Raw genomic sequence first — 19,096 nt, forward strand, 5'->3', positions numbered from 1 at the left:
CCTCCCAGGTTTCTCCCAGCCCGGAGGGATGGGGATGCAGGTGGAGGTGGGAGCTGCCCCCCGCCAAGCAGAGAGGCCTCCGAGTATAGCGGAGCCGCAGCATGCCACGCCCCCAGCGGGCTCGGACGCCCCGAAGGAGCACAGCCCCATGCTGCCGGAGCCACAGGCTCCTCGCAGCCCTCTGGATCTGTCCGCAGGTTAGACACACCAACTCACACTCCACTAAACAACGTTTGTCTTTGTGCTCTGGCTTTGTGCCCATGTTGACACCTGGGAGCTGCACTGGTGCACGCCCTGCAAATATATGATGGGATCTCTCAGTTCTGATATATTACAGTGTTTAAGCACAGTGTTATACCAACATAAGCTTCTCTAAGTACCCCTACATACCTATATATGAGGATCATATCTGAGGATCATATCTGAGGAACATATCTGAGGATCCACTAGAATTCTTCTCCCCTGATAACAATTCAAATACCCAAACTGTTTGCTGACAGATACAAAGTCTTGTTTTTTCCCATTTAAAACCTGTAAAACATTGTGTGTGAACAGATTAAAACCATTATTGTATGTTTAAGGTTATAATGAGGCTGGAACTACATTGTTTCCCACATATAGCTTCTATGTGCAAATCCTCCCAGCGAGCGTCTAAGAGCCTGCACATAAGGAATCAGGATGCGTAGTAAATTGTAGCTACAGAAAATAACCAGGGTTCAGCTCTCCCCCTCTAAATGCTCCAGTCTCTGCATGCACATGCTCCGCCCACCAGCGCCGGTAAACTCTCAACCTGTGGGAACCACTGAACTCTTTAACTGTACGTGGACTCATTTATCAGCCGTTGACATGAACTGTTGAGTCTAATGTGGACCGCTCACATAAATTCATCCGCTGGACACATGTTTGAAAAACATTTTGCATTACAGGTGGATCTCTCTGCTTTTACCTCCCAGAAACTGTTTCAGTATCTCTGACCGGTTTTAATTATTGACAAGTGCTGCTCATAGCCATAAATTATAATTACCAAATTTGATATCCATGTTTCCACTGGTAGTTTTTACAGATATGTGGTTCTTGAGTCCTGAAGTGTTTTGTTCACTTTCACAGCAGTGATATCTCACTGTTCAACATCATGTGTCATACGTGTACATGGCTGTGCTGCATTGCCTGATTTGTTCCACAGAGGGGTGCAGTATACAGGTCAACACACACACACACACACACACACACACACACACACACACACACACACACACACACACACACACACACACACACACACACACACTCCAGCTCCAGTGTTATTTGGCTGAGAGGTGCGGCTGGAGGTCGCTGCACATATGATGCTGACATGTATAGGGGAGCCTTCTAGTCGTATAATACATGTGCTGTATGTGTTGAGTCTGTGTGAGTGTGTATTCATGTGTGTGTGTTTGTCCTACAGAGAGAAGCTGTCTGTGTGTGTCACTGTCCACTCTCCCTCCTGGCTCTCCGGGTCAGTGTCCATCCTGATTCTAGAGAGCATCAAGTCATAGTTGTCACCATGTAGCTGGTGTCACAAAGCAGACACATGCTAACATAACGTACTTCAAAGATGAGATGGTTCCCTCTTTATATCAGAGGCAGACTTTTCACAATAAAAGCATTTCCAGTCCTGGAAACACAGATATCCTGCTTATTGTTTCACTGGAGGACTTCAGAGATGTACGTGTAACTTTTTTCAGTTTTTTAATGTCAGGGTATCTAACAAGACTGATTATCTTCGAGAAAGCAATGCTTTCTTATAAATCAAATTTAAAAAAACTACAACCTTTACAGCTCACAGCAAAGAACTTAAGCACATTTCTTAATGAGAAGTGCTGATCTGGCAAATCAGTACTTTAAATGTGAAACATTTGCACAGGAAATGCTCCATTTTATGAACGATAACTTAACATCAATCCAAAAATGGACAAAAAAATTATATTTTATTGAGAAAATTGTGTCAGAGAAGAGGAACTCTGAATTCATCAAGACAACATGTAAACATGGACGTGTTAAGTAGAATTAGATTCAAGCCGTTTAACCGATGTAACAATGAAGGCATAGAAAACAAAGACAACTGCTGCCTGAGATTGATTGTAGACAGTCTGTATGTGAAATCCCTGCTAGATTGTGTGTGTGTAGAAGTACGAGGCAACACACGATGACTCAACAATGCAGCCCCCCTCCACACACACACACACACACACACACACACACACACACACACACACACACACACACACACACACACACACACACACACACACACACACACACACACACACACACACACCAGTTTATTTCTTAATTTATTTTTAATGTGAATTATAATTTAAATAAAAAAAATTCCAGACTCCAACAGTCGGGTCTTCCCTTTTAACATACATGTGTGTCACTGACTGACTGATGAAGGTGTGTTGATCGGCTGAATCAGTGCCTTGACTTCCGGTATCAATTTCAAATTAAAAGCCCTCATTTCAAATTAAAAGCCATCTATCTAATCACACACGGTCCGGTGTTGTAGTAGGTTCTGACCTTGTACTGTAACTTACCTTTATTCTAGTATGTAATAGTATTCAGTCAAAGCATCATATGAGAACCGGCTGATATTTGGTACATATCTTGCTCTTCTTTTGTAATTTATAACTTTACTCTTCACAGACTAACTGCACTTAATGCACATACAGTGAGATTAATGTCACGTGATGCTCCCCCCAGCCTAATGAGGCTGTGCGACACAACATTGGAGTCGATCCGATCCATTCGGCTGATGTGATTTTCTGCCTCTCCCAATTACTGCACATACAGTACGGAGTTCTGTCATGGCTTTGTTAATATGAAATATGGCCCTCCAGAGAGCCACTGTACCGCACGGCCTGACAGCTGCTCCACTTTAGTTGCTCTTCTCTACCTGTGTGTGTGTGTGTGTGTGTGTGTGTGTGTGTGTGTGTGTGTGTGTGTGTGTGTGTGTGTGTGTGTGTGTGTGTGTGTGTGTGTGTGTGTGTGTGTGTGTGTGTGTGTGTGTGTGTGTAACTGAAATCTAGAAACAAACTGGGCCAAAGTCGTCTCAGTGGATAACTTGCCCTCTCCTCATGTTCCCACTCCTCTACCTTCCATCTCCCATCTCTTCTTCACCCTCTTCCTCCTACAGGCTGATTACTGCCATCCATCAGACCTCAAACCTCATTATAATGTCCCCAAACTGAGAGGCTGCTTTAGTTACAGTGAGGTTGCCTGTAACGGAGCCTGTGGGGCCGTTAAGTATTGTTTTTGTTTTTGTTTGTGTTTCTATGTGCCATATACAGTGGGTACGGAAAGTATTCAGACCCCTTTAAATTTTTCACTCTTTGTTTCATTGCAGCCATTTGCTAAAATCAAAAAAGTTCATTTTATTTCTCATTAATGTACACTCAGCACCCCATCTTGACAGAAAAAAACAGAAATGTAGAAATTTGTGCAAATTTATTAAAAAAGAAAAACTGAAATATCACATGGTCATAAGTATTGAGACCCTTTGCTGTGACACTCATATTTAACTCACATGCTGTCCATTTCTTCTGATCCTCCTTGAGATGGTTCTACTCCTTCATTGGAGTCCAGCTGTGTTTAATTAAACTGATTGGACTTGATTAGGAAAGGCACACACCTGTCTATATAAGACCTCACAGCTCACAGTGCATGTCAGAGCAAATGAGAATCATGAGGTTGAAGGAACTGTTCAAGGAGCTCAGAGACAGAATTGTGGCAAGGCACAGATCTGGCCAAGGTTACAAAATAATTTCTGCAGCACTCAAGGTTCCTAAGAGCACAGTGGCCTCCATAATCCTTAAATGGAAGAAGTTTGGGACGACCAGAACTCTTCCTAGACCTGGCCGTCCAGCCAAACTGAGCAATCGTGGGAGAAGAGCCTTGGTGAGAGAGGTAAAGAAGAACCCAAAGATCACTGTGGCTGAGCTCCAGAGATGCAGTAGGGAGATGGGAGAAAGTTCCACAAAGTCAACTATCACTGCAGCCCTCCACCAGTCGGGGCTTTATGGCAGAGTGGCCCGACGGAAGCCTCTCCTCAGTGCAAGACATATGAAAGCCCGCATAGAGATTGCCAAAAAACACATGAAGGACTCCCAGACTATGAGAAATAAGATTCTCTGGTCTGATGAAACCAAGATTGAACTTGTTGGCGTTAATTCTAAGCGGTATGTGTGGAGAAAACCAGGCACTGCTCATCACCTGCCCAATACAATCCCAACAGTGAAACATGGTGGTGGCAGCATCATGCTATGGGGGTGTTTTTCAGCTGCAGGGACAGGACGACTGGTTGCAATTGAAGGAAAGATGAATGCGGCCAAGTACAGAGATATCCTGGAAGAAAACCTCTTCCAGAGTGCTCTGGACCTCAGACTGGGCCGAAGGTTCACCTTCCAACAAGACAATGACCCGAAGCACACAGCTAAAATAACAAAGGAGTGGCTTCGGAACAACTCTGTGACCATTCTTGACTGGCCCAGCCAAAGCCCTGACCTAAACCCAATGGAGCATCTCTGGAGAGACCTGAAAATGGCTGTCCACCAACGTTCACCATCCAACCTGACGGAACTGGAGAGGATCTGCAAGGAAGAATGGCAGAGGATCCCCAAATCCAGGTGTGAAAAGCTTGTTGCATCATTCCCAAGAAGACTCATGGCTGTACTAGCTCAAAAGGGTGCTTCTACTCAATACTGAGCAAAGGGTCTGAATACTTATGACCATGTGATATTTCAGTTTTTCTTTTTTAATAAATTTGCACAAATTTCTACATTTCCGTTTTTTTCTGTCAAGATGGGGTGCTGAGTGTACATTAATGAGAAATAAAATGAACTTTTTTGATTTTAGCAAATGGCTGCAATGAAACAAAGAGTGAAACATTTAAAGGGATCTGAATACTTTCCGTACCCACTGTATGTGTACATGTCGACAGCGCACCATATGTTCCTTTACACACATGTGCACACTGGCACACCTGACCTTTGCTCTGTATTTTAATTTGAACAGAGTCCAGTACTTTCAGTGTGTGTTGTGTCCTGGACCTTGAGGCTGCGATGAGTTGGAGAACCAGAAGTACTCTGCTCTTTATGTCATTTAAGTCGCCAGCATGTGTGTTATTCTCAGTCAGTCAATCGGCCTCGACACAGATGGAATTTTAAGACCATCACAGCTTGATTTGGATTCCCTTAAGGATTTAGATTTTTTAAGATATCAGAAACACACTTTTTGCTTGTTTGACTGAAGGGCAACAGATTTATAAAAGCAATCCCACAGGGTGCAGCAATGAAGGCTCAGCTTTCTGGAACAATGTACACCCCTTCTGGCCTCGGATTAATCCCTTCAGAAGCTTCTCTGCTGTGTCTGATCCATCTCCTCAATGTCGCCACCAACTCACTCAATAAAAATAGCTGAAATGGCTCCAGTGGTTTAAAACTCTTTACAGATGTTCTGCAGTACATATGTGTGTACTTTAGAGGCTTCTTTGCTGTTTGGTTTTTGCCTCTTTGTGATATGTTCTGAAGTTTCTCTGTGATTTTCTGTTCAAGTTAGACTAAGGGAACCAGTTCTTGTGCACGCATCCATCTCCCCCAACTTTAAACTCTCCCCTCTTCACCCACAACAAGGTGCTTTAGGCGACTGCTGGCCCGACCAGGCTGGCTGCCTCTCCACAGACCTCCCTTTCACTCCAAGTGTCTCCACTGTGATCAGTCGACACGCCAGCCATCTCACAGCCGGCCCCGATGACCCGCCCGACAGCTGGCCGAGCCGCGAGAGCACCGCCTACGCAGGAGGTGACGAGAGGGAGGGAGAAGGATTGGACCGAAAACAGAAGAAGAAGAAGAAAAGACGACAGAAAGACGAGGGATCGTACGAACACCTGGAGAGCAGGGGCCACCCGGAGATGGAAGCGCAGGGAGAAAACACTTCCCCAGCGGAGGATTTCTACCACAGGATCGGCCCGAGAAAAAATCGTGGAGACGGCGGGTGGGAGGAGCAGCTCGGGAAGAGTGGAGGCCGCGGGAAGAGGGGCAAGAACAGGAAGAAGCTTCCGGAGGAATGGGGAGTGATGGCAGAACCGTTTGTTCCTTCATCTGCAGCAACCTCTCAAGTTTCAGAGGAGGTGAAGATGGATCTGGGTAGCTCAGCTCAGGAAGACCTGGAGGCCTCCTTAGATGTCAAAGACATGAGCGGGAGCTCCTGCAAACAGGAGGTGTATTCAGACGAAGGCCTGGTCGCTGCCCCTCTGTCCCAGGACCTGTTCTCCCCAACAGCTCCTTCCATCAGCCCGCTGGTCCTGAACAGCGAGCTGAAAGCTACGGCGCCTCCGTTCACCATGCCCTCCACCGCCAACAGCACCTTCCCCGTGGCTCCGCCCTCCGGCGAACCATTTGACCTCTCGATGGACGCTGAAAATGCCAGTTTGGGCGACAGCACCCAGCCCTTTTGTCCACCTTTCCTCCCTGAGAATGAAGCGGCAGGTGGAGACATGGTTGACAGCGGGATGTTTGACATCACGAGTCCCCTCCAGGAATCCTGTGTGGACACCTCAGCTTTCAGCCCCGCCTCCCAGACGAGTCCACGCCTCTCTCCAAAAGATGAAGTGTTAGCCTCGGCTCCACCTCTGTCACCTTCTGATGCTTCGTGGCTCCTCAACGACTCCCACATGAGCGGCAGCAGCAGCGAGCTGTTCGACTTCACCGACATGAGCCCTGCTGGTCCTCCTCTACCTGTGGGTCTGTCCTTGGACACTCGGAGCCCGGCGCCTCTCCGCTCCCCCAAAACCACGGCGCAGGACTTCCAACCCAAAGAGCAGAAAGACGCCAAACCGACCCAGAAGCAATCCAAGAAGTCCCGTTCTTCATCCTCCGTGAAGAGTCCCACCTCCCCAGAAGCTAAGACGTTCCCTCCCCAGGCGTCCCCCGTCACCAGCCCCTCTTCCCCTCCGTCGGTCGGCCCTCTGGGAGGTCCAGGATCGGGTCTAAACCCTGCAGCTAAGCCCTTCTTTCCCAGCTCTGCTGATGCCATGGAAGAGCCAGCTGCGGTCCCTCAAGTTGTCCCCGTCATCGAAGGTTGGTTGTAGTCAGCCATGGACAGAGTAGAAGTACATAGAGTAACTAAAAGATAAATACAACTGGTTACCATGCATGATGTGTCCATCCAGCTTGAGTAATCTTTTGAAGCTGATTTCAAATATGCTTGTTTGGGCCGGGTTGTGTGTCTTTACTCACCAGGGGTTAGATCAAGAGTCACATCCATCTGTACTGTCCCTTGCATGGACATATGTCTAAAAACCTGGCTGGTGCTTATTGGCTTTGTCCAGTTTGGACTGTTTGTGAGTGACTAATGCATGGACTCAAGTGTTGACCCACTGGGGCTTTGGATTGGCTTGATCTGTCTTTAATCTGCGGGTATCTTAATTCCCAAAGATGCACTGCTGGGGTGTTCTCATGATTAACCGTGTTGCTGTTGACGGGTGTGGTCCTACTAACCAATCACAGACTCTTTCTCCGTAGCGACACCGGTCGGCATCTCCACCAAATCAAACCCAACCTTCTTGTTTTCTCTTCTGTCCAGGTGTGTGTTAACACCATAATCACACTGCCTTTCCTTCGCCTCCAGGAGTGAGGCGTCACTGTCTTCTCTTTCTCATGTTCAATTAACTCTTGTTTTCCTCACTAGTGTAGCTGCCTGTTCTTTACAACATCTACTAGAACTCGTGTAGAAAGAAAACACTTTGTTTGTGTGACTCCTGAGAGTGTAACTTTTATAAAAAAAAAAAAAATCAAATTGTAACTGTTGTTTTTTGTTGATTTTACTTTCTATGTTCTGTGATGATTTCTGCCTCGGCTGCTTCTCCACCTCAGGTGAGTCCTGTTTTAATTCCTCTTGTGGCTTTGTTGTGTTCAGTTTCATGCATCATTGTTGAAGCTTGTCATTAGGAACGGAGAGTGATTGACAGACAAGCAAACAGCTGTTGTTTAGTACAGAATAAGAGCTTTCTACTCATTCTCAGCAACAAGTCAAGTCATTGGAGGCCTTTGTGATGCTTTTTGCTTCCTCTCCTGTTGATGATTTTTATGGACTCCTTTCGGTACCATTCGGTGGTTGTCTCGTCTGTTTGCAGATGATGCTGTCCCATTCGTTTCCACAGGTCTCTCCCCTTTCGTTGTGACCGATGGCAACGAGCTTTGGGTAATGACAAAAATGAGGTTGCAGATAAAAATGGTCTTGAGGTAGTCTTCCAGGCCCATTTGGGAGGAAACTCGGGGGGGAACTCAGAACATGCTGGAGGGATTGTATATCCCATCTGGCCTGGGAAAGCCTGGGGAGTACCTACTGTATCCACCATGGCCTCCTGGACTATCCTGCAGCTATAACATGGACACAGTGAGGCAGAGAATGAACAGAATTTAAGGTATAGTTTTGATTTATGTTAATCAGACAGAGCTGTGAAATGTGACCAGGAAAGAGATGAAAGCAGTTGGTCATGTTCAGTGGGGGATAGATGTGCAGCAGTGAGACTCATTAGAAGAGATTTGAGCTGACTGGACAACAGTAATGTTTACGGTAGGCAGAAATGAGCAGTTAAAAATAGAAACAGTCCGACTTGTCTGTGTAAACTGTAAATGGGAGTTATAAGGCTGAAGTGGGAGCTGTTTATCCTGTCAAGCTCTTGTTTTAATGGAAAAGGAATTTGCAGCAGACTGGGAAATAATGATGTTTACAGCAGACGGAGATGGAAAACAAACAAAAAAAGCTGACAGTGTGAGTGGGTGTGTGGATGTCACCTCTGAGTGTTTGTTAATAGTGATTCATAATGTGGCTATTTAAATGTATATCTGAGCACATTTTGGCATTTGTGCATGCCTGTGTGTGTGTGTGTGTGTGTGTGTGTGTGTGTGTGTGTGTGTGTGTGTGTGTGTGTGTGTGTGTGTGTGTGTGTGTGTGTGTGTGTGTGTGCGCTGCTGTGATTTATGGAGGTGCAGACTTCCAGAGGATTAGTTTCCTTGTCCTTCCTTTAAACACTTCCTGTCTCTGCCTCTGTAATGAGGACTGAAGCGGCCCTCAGCTCACCAAAGGAACAGCACAGTGTTGAACCTGGCTATTAAGCGGCTTTGATCAACGCCAACACCCCCCCCCACACACACACACACACACACACACACACCCACCCACAGACACCCCAAAATCTTTCTGCAGGAACAGAAGCTAGTATTACTAACTATTAGTATTTTTTTTTTTTTATCACTTCCATGTCAAACAACAGTCTCTGGCTTTGGTTTGTATTTTAATTTCTTCTGTCTGAATTTGTTTCTCTGAGATGTGTTCACATATATTTTCCTGCTTTCTGTTGAAGACACATGACATCGTTATGTGTCCCACACTGTGCATGTATTTATGTAAGAAGAGCAGGAAAAGAGTGCAGCTGCCTTCCTCTCTGTAATGAGAGCTTTTGCCGGTGTCCACTTTGTCACCAAGAGTGGTATTTAAGCTTTGTACTGAAGAAAAGAAGACATGTAAAGCGCAATAAAGAAGAGGAATATAGACTTCAGAGGGTTTCAGACGCACATGGAGTCAGAAAGGGTTTTAAAAAAATGTGTGAGGGGAAACAGAGGGATGAACAGGAGCAGCGTGGGGATGGAAACACTTTATGTTGCACCACAGGCGAGAGAGAGGCGAAGAATAAAGGAAGAGAAGGGGATGCTCAGTTAAGACTTGTGGGACTGATGGTGGGATGTTGGGGAGGAATAGATGAGGACAGTTTAAACCTTGTTGTGATGAGGAAGAGATTCACAGGAGGAAAACTGAGGGGGAGATGTCAACCTCAGGGAGGAGGATGTTCAAAGGTCTGAGGAATAACAGGGAAAGGTTGAGGAGAGAGACGGAGACGTGGAGAGTGATGAGGTTTACCAGCACCGGACGCACCTGTCGGCTCAGCACGGAAAAGACCAGAGAGCTCTTATTTAAAGGGGATTCATAGGCTTCAACTTCATCCTGAAATTTAAAAAGAGGATGACGATTTTTAGTAAAAGTGGAACATTTTCCTTTCTAGATAGTTTCACTTCTAAAAGACGAACCAGCAGGGACTCATGTGGCTTCAAAGTGGGTCTTTGAGCCTGGTTTTCTGTCTGCCTCATTCCCTACCTGCTCAGCTATTAATAGGCAGCCCAGGGAACAAAGTGTATCCCCCTGACTGCACAAGATCTACCTGAACATGCACAACCAGGTCGCAGCTCCTTTCACCTTGTTTTGATTCATTCATTCTGCCAGAACAACAAAAAGTACAACTGAGGCGTAAAACTCAAAGAAACAGGAAGCAGGAGAGTTTAGTCAAGGCATAAAAACCACAAATATTAAAAAGATTGAAACAATTACAACTAATTCAGACTTTTTCTCAGGCGAATTACTTTCTTAAAATTATGGAAAGAAAAGGCAAGTGTCACAGGATCAACTCAATTCATATGGTAGGTAGGTAGGTATATACTTTATTAATCCCCGAGGGGAAATTTTTTTTTATATCAGTCATTGTTTGTATTTCCAAATGACATATTGTAGCACTGCTCCTCACTCAGAGGTGTCAAGCTGTGCTTCAAAATAATACAGCTGTTTTGGAAATTAGTTTCTTTAGGAAGTCAACGTTGTGTCACAGCAAAGCGTAAAATAGACACGCCGGTCCACTACAGTTAAATGTGAGATAGCCACGCTTTGGGCTGTTTAGGTGTTGAAGTTACATGTTTTGAAAGTGTGAAACTCACAAGCACGTAAATGTCATATGAACAAGGTCCTGCAACCAAGGCAACAAAGGACATTTTTTGGCGGCGTTAGGTTAGGTTAGGTTAGGTAGTTACTTTATTAATCCCTGAGGGGAATTTTTTTTCGCTACAGCAGCATACAGAAGCAATAAGATAATAATAGAACAATAAAAAGCAATAAAATAGCAGTAAAAAATATAAAATATAAAATGCACAGTATATACAGTACAGTATATATCTATATATATCATATACAAACAACCAAGAACACAGACAACAGTGTTATTGTTGTGTGATGGATTTTGCCAGAGGTGAGTTATTGTACAGTCTTATTGCGGTGGACAGGAATGATCTCCTGTATCAGGAATGATCTCCTGTATCAGGAATGATCTCCTGTATCAGGAATGATCTCCTGTATCTGGAATGATCTCCTGTATCAGGAATGATCTCCTGTATCAGGAATGATCTCCTGTATCTGGAATGATCTCCTGTATCAGGAATGATCTCCTGTATCAGGAATGATCTCCTGTATCAGGAATGATCTCCTGTATCAGGAATGATCTCCTGTATCAGGAATGATCTCCTGTATCAGGAATGATCTCCTGTATCTGGAATGATCTCCTGTATCAGGAATGATCTCCTGTATCTGGAATGATCTCCTGTATCAGGAATGATCTCCTGTATCTGGAATGATCTCCTGTATCAGGAATGATCTCCTGTATCTGGAATGATCTCCTGTATCAGGAATGATCTCCTGTATCAGGAATGATCTCCTGTATCAGGAATGATCTCCTGTATCTGGAATGATCTCCTGTATCTGGAATGATCTCCTGTATCAGGAATGATCTCCTGTATCTGGAATGATCTCCTGTATCTGTCCTTGTGACAGCGGCGCTGGATGAGTCTTTTGAAGAACGTCCTCCTCTGTCCCTGCAGCAGGTGGTGGAGAGGGTGGTCAGGATGATCCAATATGGATAATAGTTTGTTCAGCGTCCTCCTCTCCACCACCTTTTCCAGACTGTCCAGGAGGTAGGAGGGGTGACTTGTGGAACGAATGCAGGAGGTGGCAACGTTGTTTATCATTTCCAACGACATGTTTTAGCCAAAAGTTTAATTTCCCTGTAAATCACAGCTCTACGCAGTAGGTTTGAATGTTCGTCCACTAAAAATCACATGAAATAGACTTACAGTAAGTTTTTTTTTTTTTTTTTTTTTTACCTTTCTTGTTGTTTCTCTTTCTAAACATGTTTCCTTCAACTCCAAACGTACTCATTTTACTAAAAAAAACTCGCAGCGGAGCCAAAAATAACCAGGAGGGACATTCAGGTCATGTCCCAACACCTGTTCTCCTCCAGCACCTCCTCCAGCACCTCCTCCACTCTGCTTCTCAGAGAGCTCAAACACAGGTGCCACCTACTATAAAGACCACTGATGTAGCACCACTGTCACCCTGCACATACACACACACACGCGCACACACACCACCACACGCACACGCACACACACACACACACACACACACACACACACACACACACACACACACACACACACACACACACACACACACACACACAGTACTGAGTCATCAAGCTATTTGAGGACAAACACGAACCCTCCAAAGGCAGGCAGGAGTGAATATATTGAACCAGCGGTCTATTTTTTACCACATAGTGCTCTTCGCTGTTGTTTGGCTCCTTCCAGGGAGACGGCTGTTCGACGGGATCCCAGAAGGGATATTTGTACAGTACGGCTCCGGCCTCAGCTCGGCTCAGCTAATTCCCCTTGGTGGCTTTGGGAGACTCGTTAGGATTCTGCCTGGTTGGCGTCACTAAGAACCAACGGCTGCCGTGAGGACCAGAGCGAGAGTGTGATGTTTTTAAGATTCACCAAGAGCAGATCCTGAACCCATGCAGAGGAGGCTCCAAGCCACCGTGTGGGCTGGGCTTTAGATTTAATTCATGTTGATATAGTCGGTGGAGGTTTAGGTGAGTTTGTCTCCTGCCTCACAAACAGCTCTGGATGTGCAGCACACGTCCTCTCTTCCTGCTATTTTGAAGCCATTTCCATATGTTTGTGACAATAGATTTTCACCATCTGCTCTCAAACACTGGTGACATTTTCACATCAGAGGTTGTTTACTTTTGCAGAAGCTATTTTTTCTTTGCTCTGTGCTACAAAACCCGCCTCCTCTGAAAAAGGTTAATCTAGCAGAAATGAACATTGATGAGCCACTTCATTGATTTTCGAGCAACATTGCTGATCCTGCTGCTTCCCTGTCCAGACCACATTTGTAGACTGATGTTGCAGCAGACGGTGCAGAGGACTCACTCTGAATATGAAAGCTTTTACTTTGTTCCACTTAATTAACTGTGGTTAATTAACTGTAATTGTAACCGTGTAGTTTTAGGTACTTTACTGATGCATTCCTTGAACAAATAGGAAAAAAATTACATCAATGAAATAATGAGGTCCTGATGCAACATGTGCACCAGCCTCTCAACATTTCATTAAGAAAACCATCAATCCATCTATAAATCACACTCAATGATACCGTTGAAATGAAACGGGAACATCAACAATATTTTAATTTATATTTTTTGTAATCAGTTAATAGCAAAAAAAGAGCCTTCACCATCCAGGGAGGTCAGATGTCTGTCCAGGAAGTGTCTCCTGGTTTGGGATTTAAAGAGGTTATTTTCTACCATCTGTGGATTCCTGTTTTCAGAGTCTGACATGTTCTGTAGATGGCACCATTAATATTCAAACTATTCCTGACATTAAAGTGCAGTTTGAACAAGAAGCTGATTATTTCTTTGACACTGAAAAATGATCAGCTGTTTTGATTCGTGTCTTTTTGGTATTTCTGGGGTAAATCAGTATTTGTTGTTGTTGGTGTAGCAAAACAGATCTCTGTGCGTGTGTCGAACATATTGCATCGTTATTTATTTCATTTACTGCATCTAGCAAAGCACTTTGTGACATTTGCTCTTTGAAACTTCACTTAGTATTAACTACAAGACACTACAAATGTTTAGATTTACATTTATTGAGGTATTGATGTACTTGTCTGTCCGTCAGTCCTTCTGCCCGAATCCTCCCCACGACTATTAAACTAACCTCTAGTTAAAACCCTTTAGTGTTAGGAGGCAGGATTTAGTCTCTGTCCATGGTGCTGAATCTCCATGTGGAGGGAGCCACCATCCATCCATCCATCCATCCATCCATCCATCCATCCATCAATGATCCATCCAATCATCTATCCATCCATCATCCATCATCCATCCATCCATCCATACATGATCCATCCAACCATCATCCGTCCATCCATCCATGATCCATTCATCCATTCATCCATCCAACCATCCATCCATCCATCCATCCATCCATCCATCCATCCATCCATCCATTCATCCATCCATCCAACCATCCATCCATCCATCCAACCATCCATCCATCCATCCATCCATCCATCCATCCATCCATCCATCCATCCATCCATCCATCCATCCATCCATCCATCCATCCATCCATCCATCCATCCATCCATCCATCCATCCATCCATCCATCCATCCAGTCACTGCTCTTACTGCATCACAGTATTATAGATTAGAGGCTCTTATTTCAGTAAGTGCTGTGCAGGGAAAAGCAAAAACTTTGCAAGGACTTAATAACGTCAATCTATAAAAAAAATAAACATAAATAATGAATCTCTTTTTACCCTTTTGAAACTTTTCCACTATAAAAAAAATTTTTTTTTTACCTGATTTTTGACCTGAGCTTTGCTAAGACAGCATGTAAGATAATAATTGAGGTCTAAACCATACAGTATAGTGTACATGTATATCAGTTAAATCCACGTGTGGTATGTTTTTAGATGCATTTGAGGGTGTTGGACACATGCAATGCAAGTAGTGACGTGTCAGCACACCTCACATCAGCTCTGCTACTCTTGGTTTGGCACGAGAGTTTTGTCTGTGAGCGTTTTGTGTGTGACAGTATCACAGGGAGTGTGATAGAAATAGAAAATAGCATCTGAAAATAGAAGCTGCTCCGCTGGCGTGCAGACTTGACTTCAGAGAGACTGAGCGATCGCAAGGAAGCAGAACAACGAGGAGCAGACGGATCTGAGGAAGAGGAGTGGTCAGAGAAATGAGAGGAGGAAGATCAACAGGCAAACAACCGGCAGGAAGGTTTAGGCAGGAACCGATTCATGGATGCAGAGATGAATACAGACATATGCATAAAGACAGATGTCAGAAAGGCAGAAGAAAATTAAAGGACAGAAACAGCAGATATATAAATAGGTAAAGAGAAGGACACGTTGACAACAATACATAAACACAAGACGTACTTTAATTATGGATGTATGTTGCAGAGAAGGAGGTTCATCATGTGAGACTTACAGCAGCTAAAACCTCCTGAGCTGGCTTGGAAGCGTTTATTTTTGGATGCCTAAATCAAACCTTCATCATACTGTATGATATGTAATGTTAAAAAGATGGTTTTCCATTCATACATTTGAGTTTCATTGACTTTAAAAGTCCGTGACGAGGAGCCCTGATTCTGTTCTGGAGGTTCATGGTGGCTCAGCACTTTCAACCTGTAACCTCGGGTATCACACCAAAACGTGTAATACACCCGTCAGTCCACAAGAGGACACCGTGTCACCCTGGGCGAGGCGTGAAAAGTGCACGCATGTATGACCAGAGTCAAAGAGGGGTAAAGGCCGCGATAAAGTCGGAGCAGGCAGGAAGTCGAGGTGGTTGGATGGAGCTCAGGTCACATGACTTTCACCTTTTTGACGGGTGTTTGAGTCTGTGAGGAAGCAAAAGTCAACGTGGATTCAACCAAATTGTGATCGTGTCACATTTAACCCAAATCTTTTCCTAAAATGTGACCTTTGTGTCCTAAACCAGACGCCATAAAGGCGTCATACTTTTCACACATATTTGTCATATTTCTTTGCTGCTCGGGTTAAAGAGTGTGAAGATCGAACAAACAAACCGAGTCCTTCGTCTTTTATTGCGATTAAATTCTTCAAAAAGAAAAGGACGGAACAGTAAATCTCCTCCTGCAGCTTTTCCTCCTTTGAAAAGGTGCAGATCTCTCAGACAGATTGGTGGATGAGCAGCTAGCTCGGTTCGCCTTTCACGCTTCAGCAGCTGGAAGAACGGAGCTCTCAGCAGGGAGGGAAATAAACACACAACTTTAGTCTGCCCAGGAATGTGGAAAGTCTTTAGGTGACAACAAAGCAAATACTACATTTCTCACTTCAGTAGCTGACTTGATGTTTCCTCACAGTGAAACAGTCACACATGTTTATTAATTGCAACAAAAAAAAAGTGTAACCACGAGATGATGAAGGATGGATTGGATGTAAATGTTAATAAATAAAGGTCATTGAATTGTTGTTTCTAAGGTTGGGTTGGGAGACAGATGGGTTGACAGAGACACAACGTGGCTTTAGGGGAGGGACAAGAGGAGGGAAAAGAACAGGGACGATGGGGTTGCCATAGAGACTAAGGATCAGTTAATGTTGCCGTAGGAGCAGCAACAGATGCTGAAGTTAATGAGAGACCACAGAGACAGAACACTTTGTGATGGTTCAGTTTCCTTCTGTTACAAAACTCTGAAATGGACATAAAAAAAACACTGCTCTGTCATTGGTTCATATAATCACATTATGTGACCTGTGGCTGTTATGTAATATCACCAATTCACCACATGAATAAATAGCAGTTGTTTTCCATATTTTACATATAAATAATACGCAAGTTTGCTCTTACGGACACCTGCTAGATGGATGTCCTCATCCTGAAGACGCAGATTTGAATAAAATAAAAAATAGCCCTTAATTATACAATATTTGGTAGTTTCTGAAACTTCAAAATAAAATCTATAGCTCTTACATCCTGTGATGTCCCCCAAGGGTTCTGTCATCAACCAAAAGCACAACATTATGGCAATACCACCCAGATTTACCTAAATGTACATCTAGAGTTTATTAATAACGAACATCTGTTTAACTGTTCCATTAAATCCTGAATGGCATTTAAAACATTTAGGTTTCCTTCTTCATCTTGTCTTCTTTTGTCAAACCTTGAAGTCCAGGAAATTCTCTCAATCTGCAATGCAATGAATGACTTGAATCTTCTCACTCACCCTTAACATCCATCCATCCCTCCAGTATTTATACCTACTTTATTGTAGCAGGCCACGAGGGGGCGGAGCCTGTCTCAGCTGACTTGGACGCTTGAACGAAAAAACACTTAAAGCTCTTTTTTTTTTATATACAGTGAACCCTCGTTTTCCGCGGGGGTTACGTTCCAAATAGAAACCGTGATAGGCGAAATCCGTCAAGTACTAACCTTTATTTTACAATTGAAATAGATAGAACTGGACATTAAATATATCTACGTTACATATAGTCGTAATGTGATTTCAATGCACGATGCAAATCCGTGAAGCAGCGAGACCGTGAAAGGTGAACCGCGTTATAGCGAGGGTTCACTGTATGTGGTTTTATTCCTCTATGACTCATCCGTTGTCATGTGTGTAAAGTGCTTTATAAATCAAGTAAAATGTTGTTTTGTACCTTTTTCTGTCAACAGTAATGACCCTGAGGTGGTGGGACTGTATTTGGCGTTTGTTGTTGCCAGGAGAATAATGCAGCAAAGATTGCAGCTGCTAACGTCCAGAAACAAACAGGAACACAAACATGTAAACAAAATCTAAAAGCAGCCAGACAGAAAACATGAAGACGCGAGACTGTCGAGGATTTTGAGGGTTTTGGTGAGAGATCGCAGCGCACAAACCTCGGTGGGAGGCAGTTAAAAACAGCAACGCTTCCCTTTTCTGCATCTTAATTATGCAAAAGAGGTCAACAAGACGAGCGCTGGTGCACGGTGAGAGGAATATCCCGAAGCAGCAGACAGCAGGCTGCACAGGAGAGAGAGGAGCAACATGTTTTCACAGCGCCGTCTGAGTACCAGACACACCTTCACCAATGAGCTCTCACTTCAGACTCCTGGCATCTGTTCAATTCTTCTGAAAGGAGTCTTTTACCGTTCACTGCAGGAATTGAAAGCTGTATTTTAAAAGAAAGTTAAGGAGAGTGAAATAGAGACTGAGCTGTCGCTGGTAGGAGAATAATCACTCCTGGAGGAGAGCGAGCAGGAAGGAGTGATGCTGAAAAGGTGCTGCAGTGGTTTGTTTTGTTTTTTCCAACCTGCCTGATGAGTGTGGCTCTCCAACAGGTGGACTGGTCCACACTGGAAAAGCCACCGGAGGCTTCATAAAGAGCTGACGGTGTTTCATTAGCAGGGAAATGACTTTGTTCAGTAACACCAGACTAAAGGAACAGCAGGGCACCAATACTGTAGCAATCGACTCATCTCATGACATTTATTTGGTTTATTAACTTTCAAATTTGGCACAAACAGACCATGAATATATATGAAAACATCGTGTTGTATAAAACCAGAACATTATTCTTAGATTGTTGAACTATTTTCCAACACAGTCTTTCACAGAGTGGTGAACCTCTCCCCATCTTCACTGCTGAGAGACTCTGCCTCTCTGAAATCATCTTTTTATACCCAATCATGTTACTGAGCTGTTGCCATGGTAACCTGATTAGTTGTGAGAGGTTCGATCAGTTGTTTTCTCATCTTTCCACAACTTTTCCAGTCTTTTGTTGACCCTGTCCCAACTTTTTTGAGACGTGTTGCTGCTATCAAATTCAAAATAAGCACATAGTTTTCTCAAAACAAAAAGATTTCTCCATTTCAATATTTGATGTTTTCTTTAGCCTATTTTCAATGAAACTTCAGACTGAAGATTATTGAAAAGTATTTAATGTACTGATTCATTCAGGCTCCTTCAAGGATGAAATAATTACATTTGATGAAGACATCAGTTTGTCCATTCATAAATAGCTGACTGCACGACTTCGGCTCTATTCGACTCTGAACCAACAAAGATGGTGAACATGTTAAACATAACCTGACAAACATCAGTATGTTGTTGTAAGTCAGGTTCCATCTGTATGTTGTGCACATTTTCAGCAAATTTGGAAAACAAAATGTTGGGAGTTTGGTTGATGGAGACGAGATGCTGGTGCTGATTGGTACCTTTAAACTATTGCAGATCCAGAGAGGACGGACCTGACGGAGTCTCAGTCAAACCTTAAACACTGAAAAGAAAACGTGGTACTTCTGTTTAGTGTTTCCTCATCAGTCCACACTGCACTGCTTTTCTTTGTCTTTGAAGTTGGAGCAGTTTCATTGGACGT

At 43.8% G+C, this 19,096-nt stretch overlaps 1 protein-coding gene across 10 annotated transcripts in view; it reads left to right on the plus strand.

Annotated features, from left to right (window-relative positions):
* The window catches only part of LOC138635717 (microtubule-associated protein 4), a 114,390-nt gene that overhangs the window by 53,178 nt on the left and 42,116 nt on the right, over nt 1–19,096 (plus strand). For all 10 annotated transcript variants that reach the window (XM_069723326.1, XM_069723332.1, XM_069723327.1 and 7 more), the window contains 2 exons: nt 9–197; nt 5,670–7,115. In XM_069723326.1, the coding sequence (XP_069579427.1) occupies nt 9–197; nt 5,670–7,115 (1,635 nt within the window). The remainder of the gene's footprint in view (nt 1–8; nt 198–5,669; nt 7,116–19,096) is intronic.

This window comes from Brachyistius frenatus, unplaced genomic scaffold, assembly GCF_029030835.1.
Source record: "Brachyistius frenatus isolate BFR_SWC_R1_liver_20210118 unplaced genomic scaffold, ASM2903083v1 Contig_324, whole genome shotgun sequence".
Classification (NCBI taxonomy): Eukaryota; Metazoa; Chordata; class Actinopteri; family Embiotocidae; genus Brachyistius; species Brachyistius frenatus.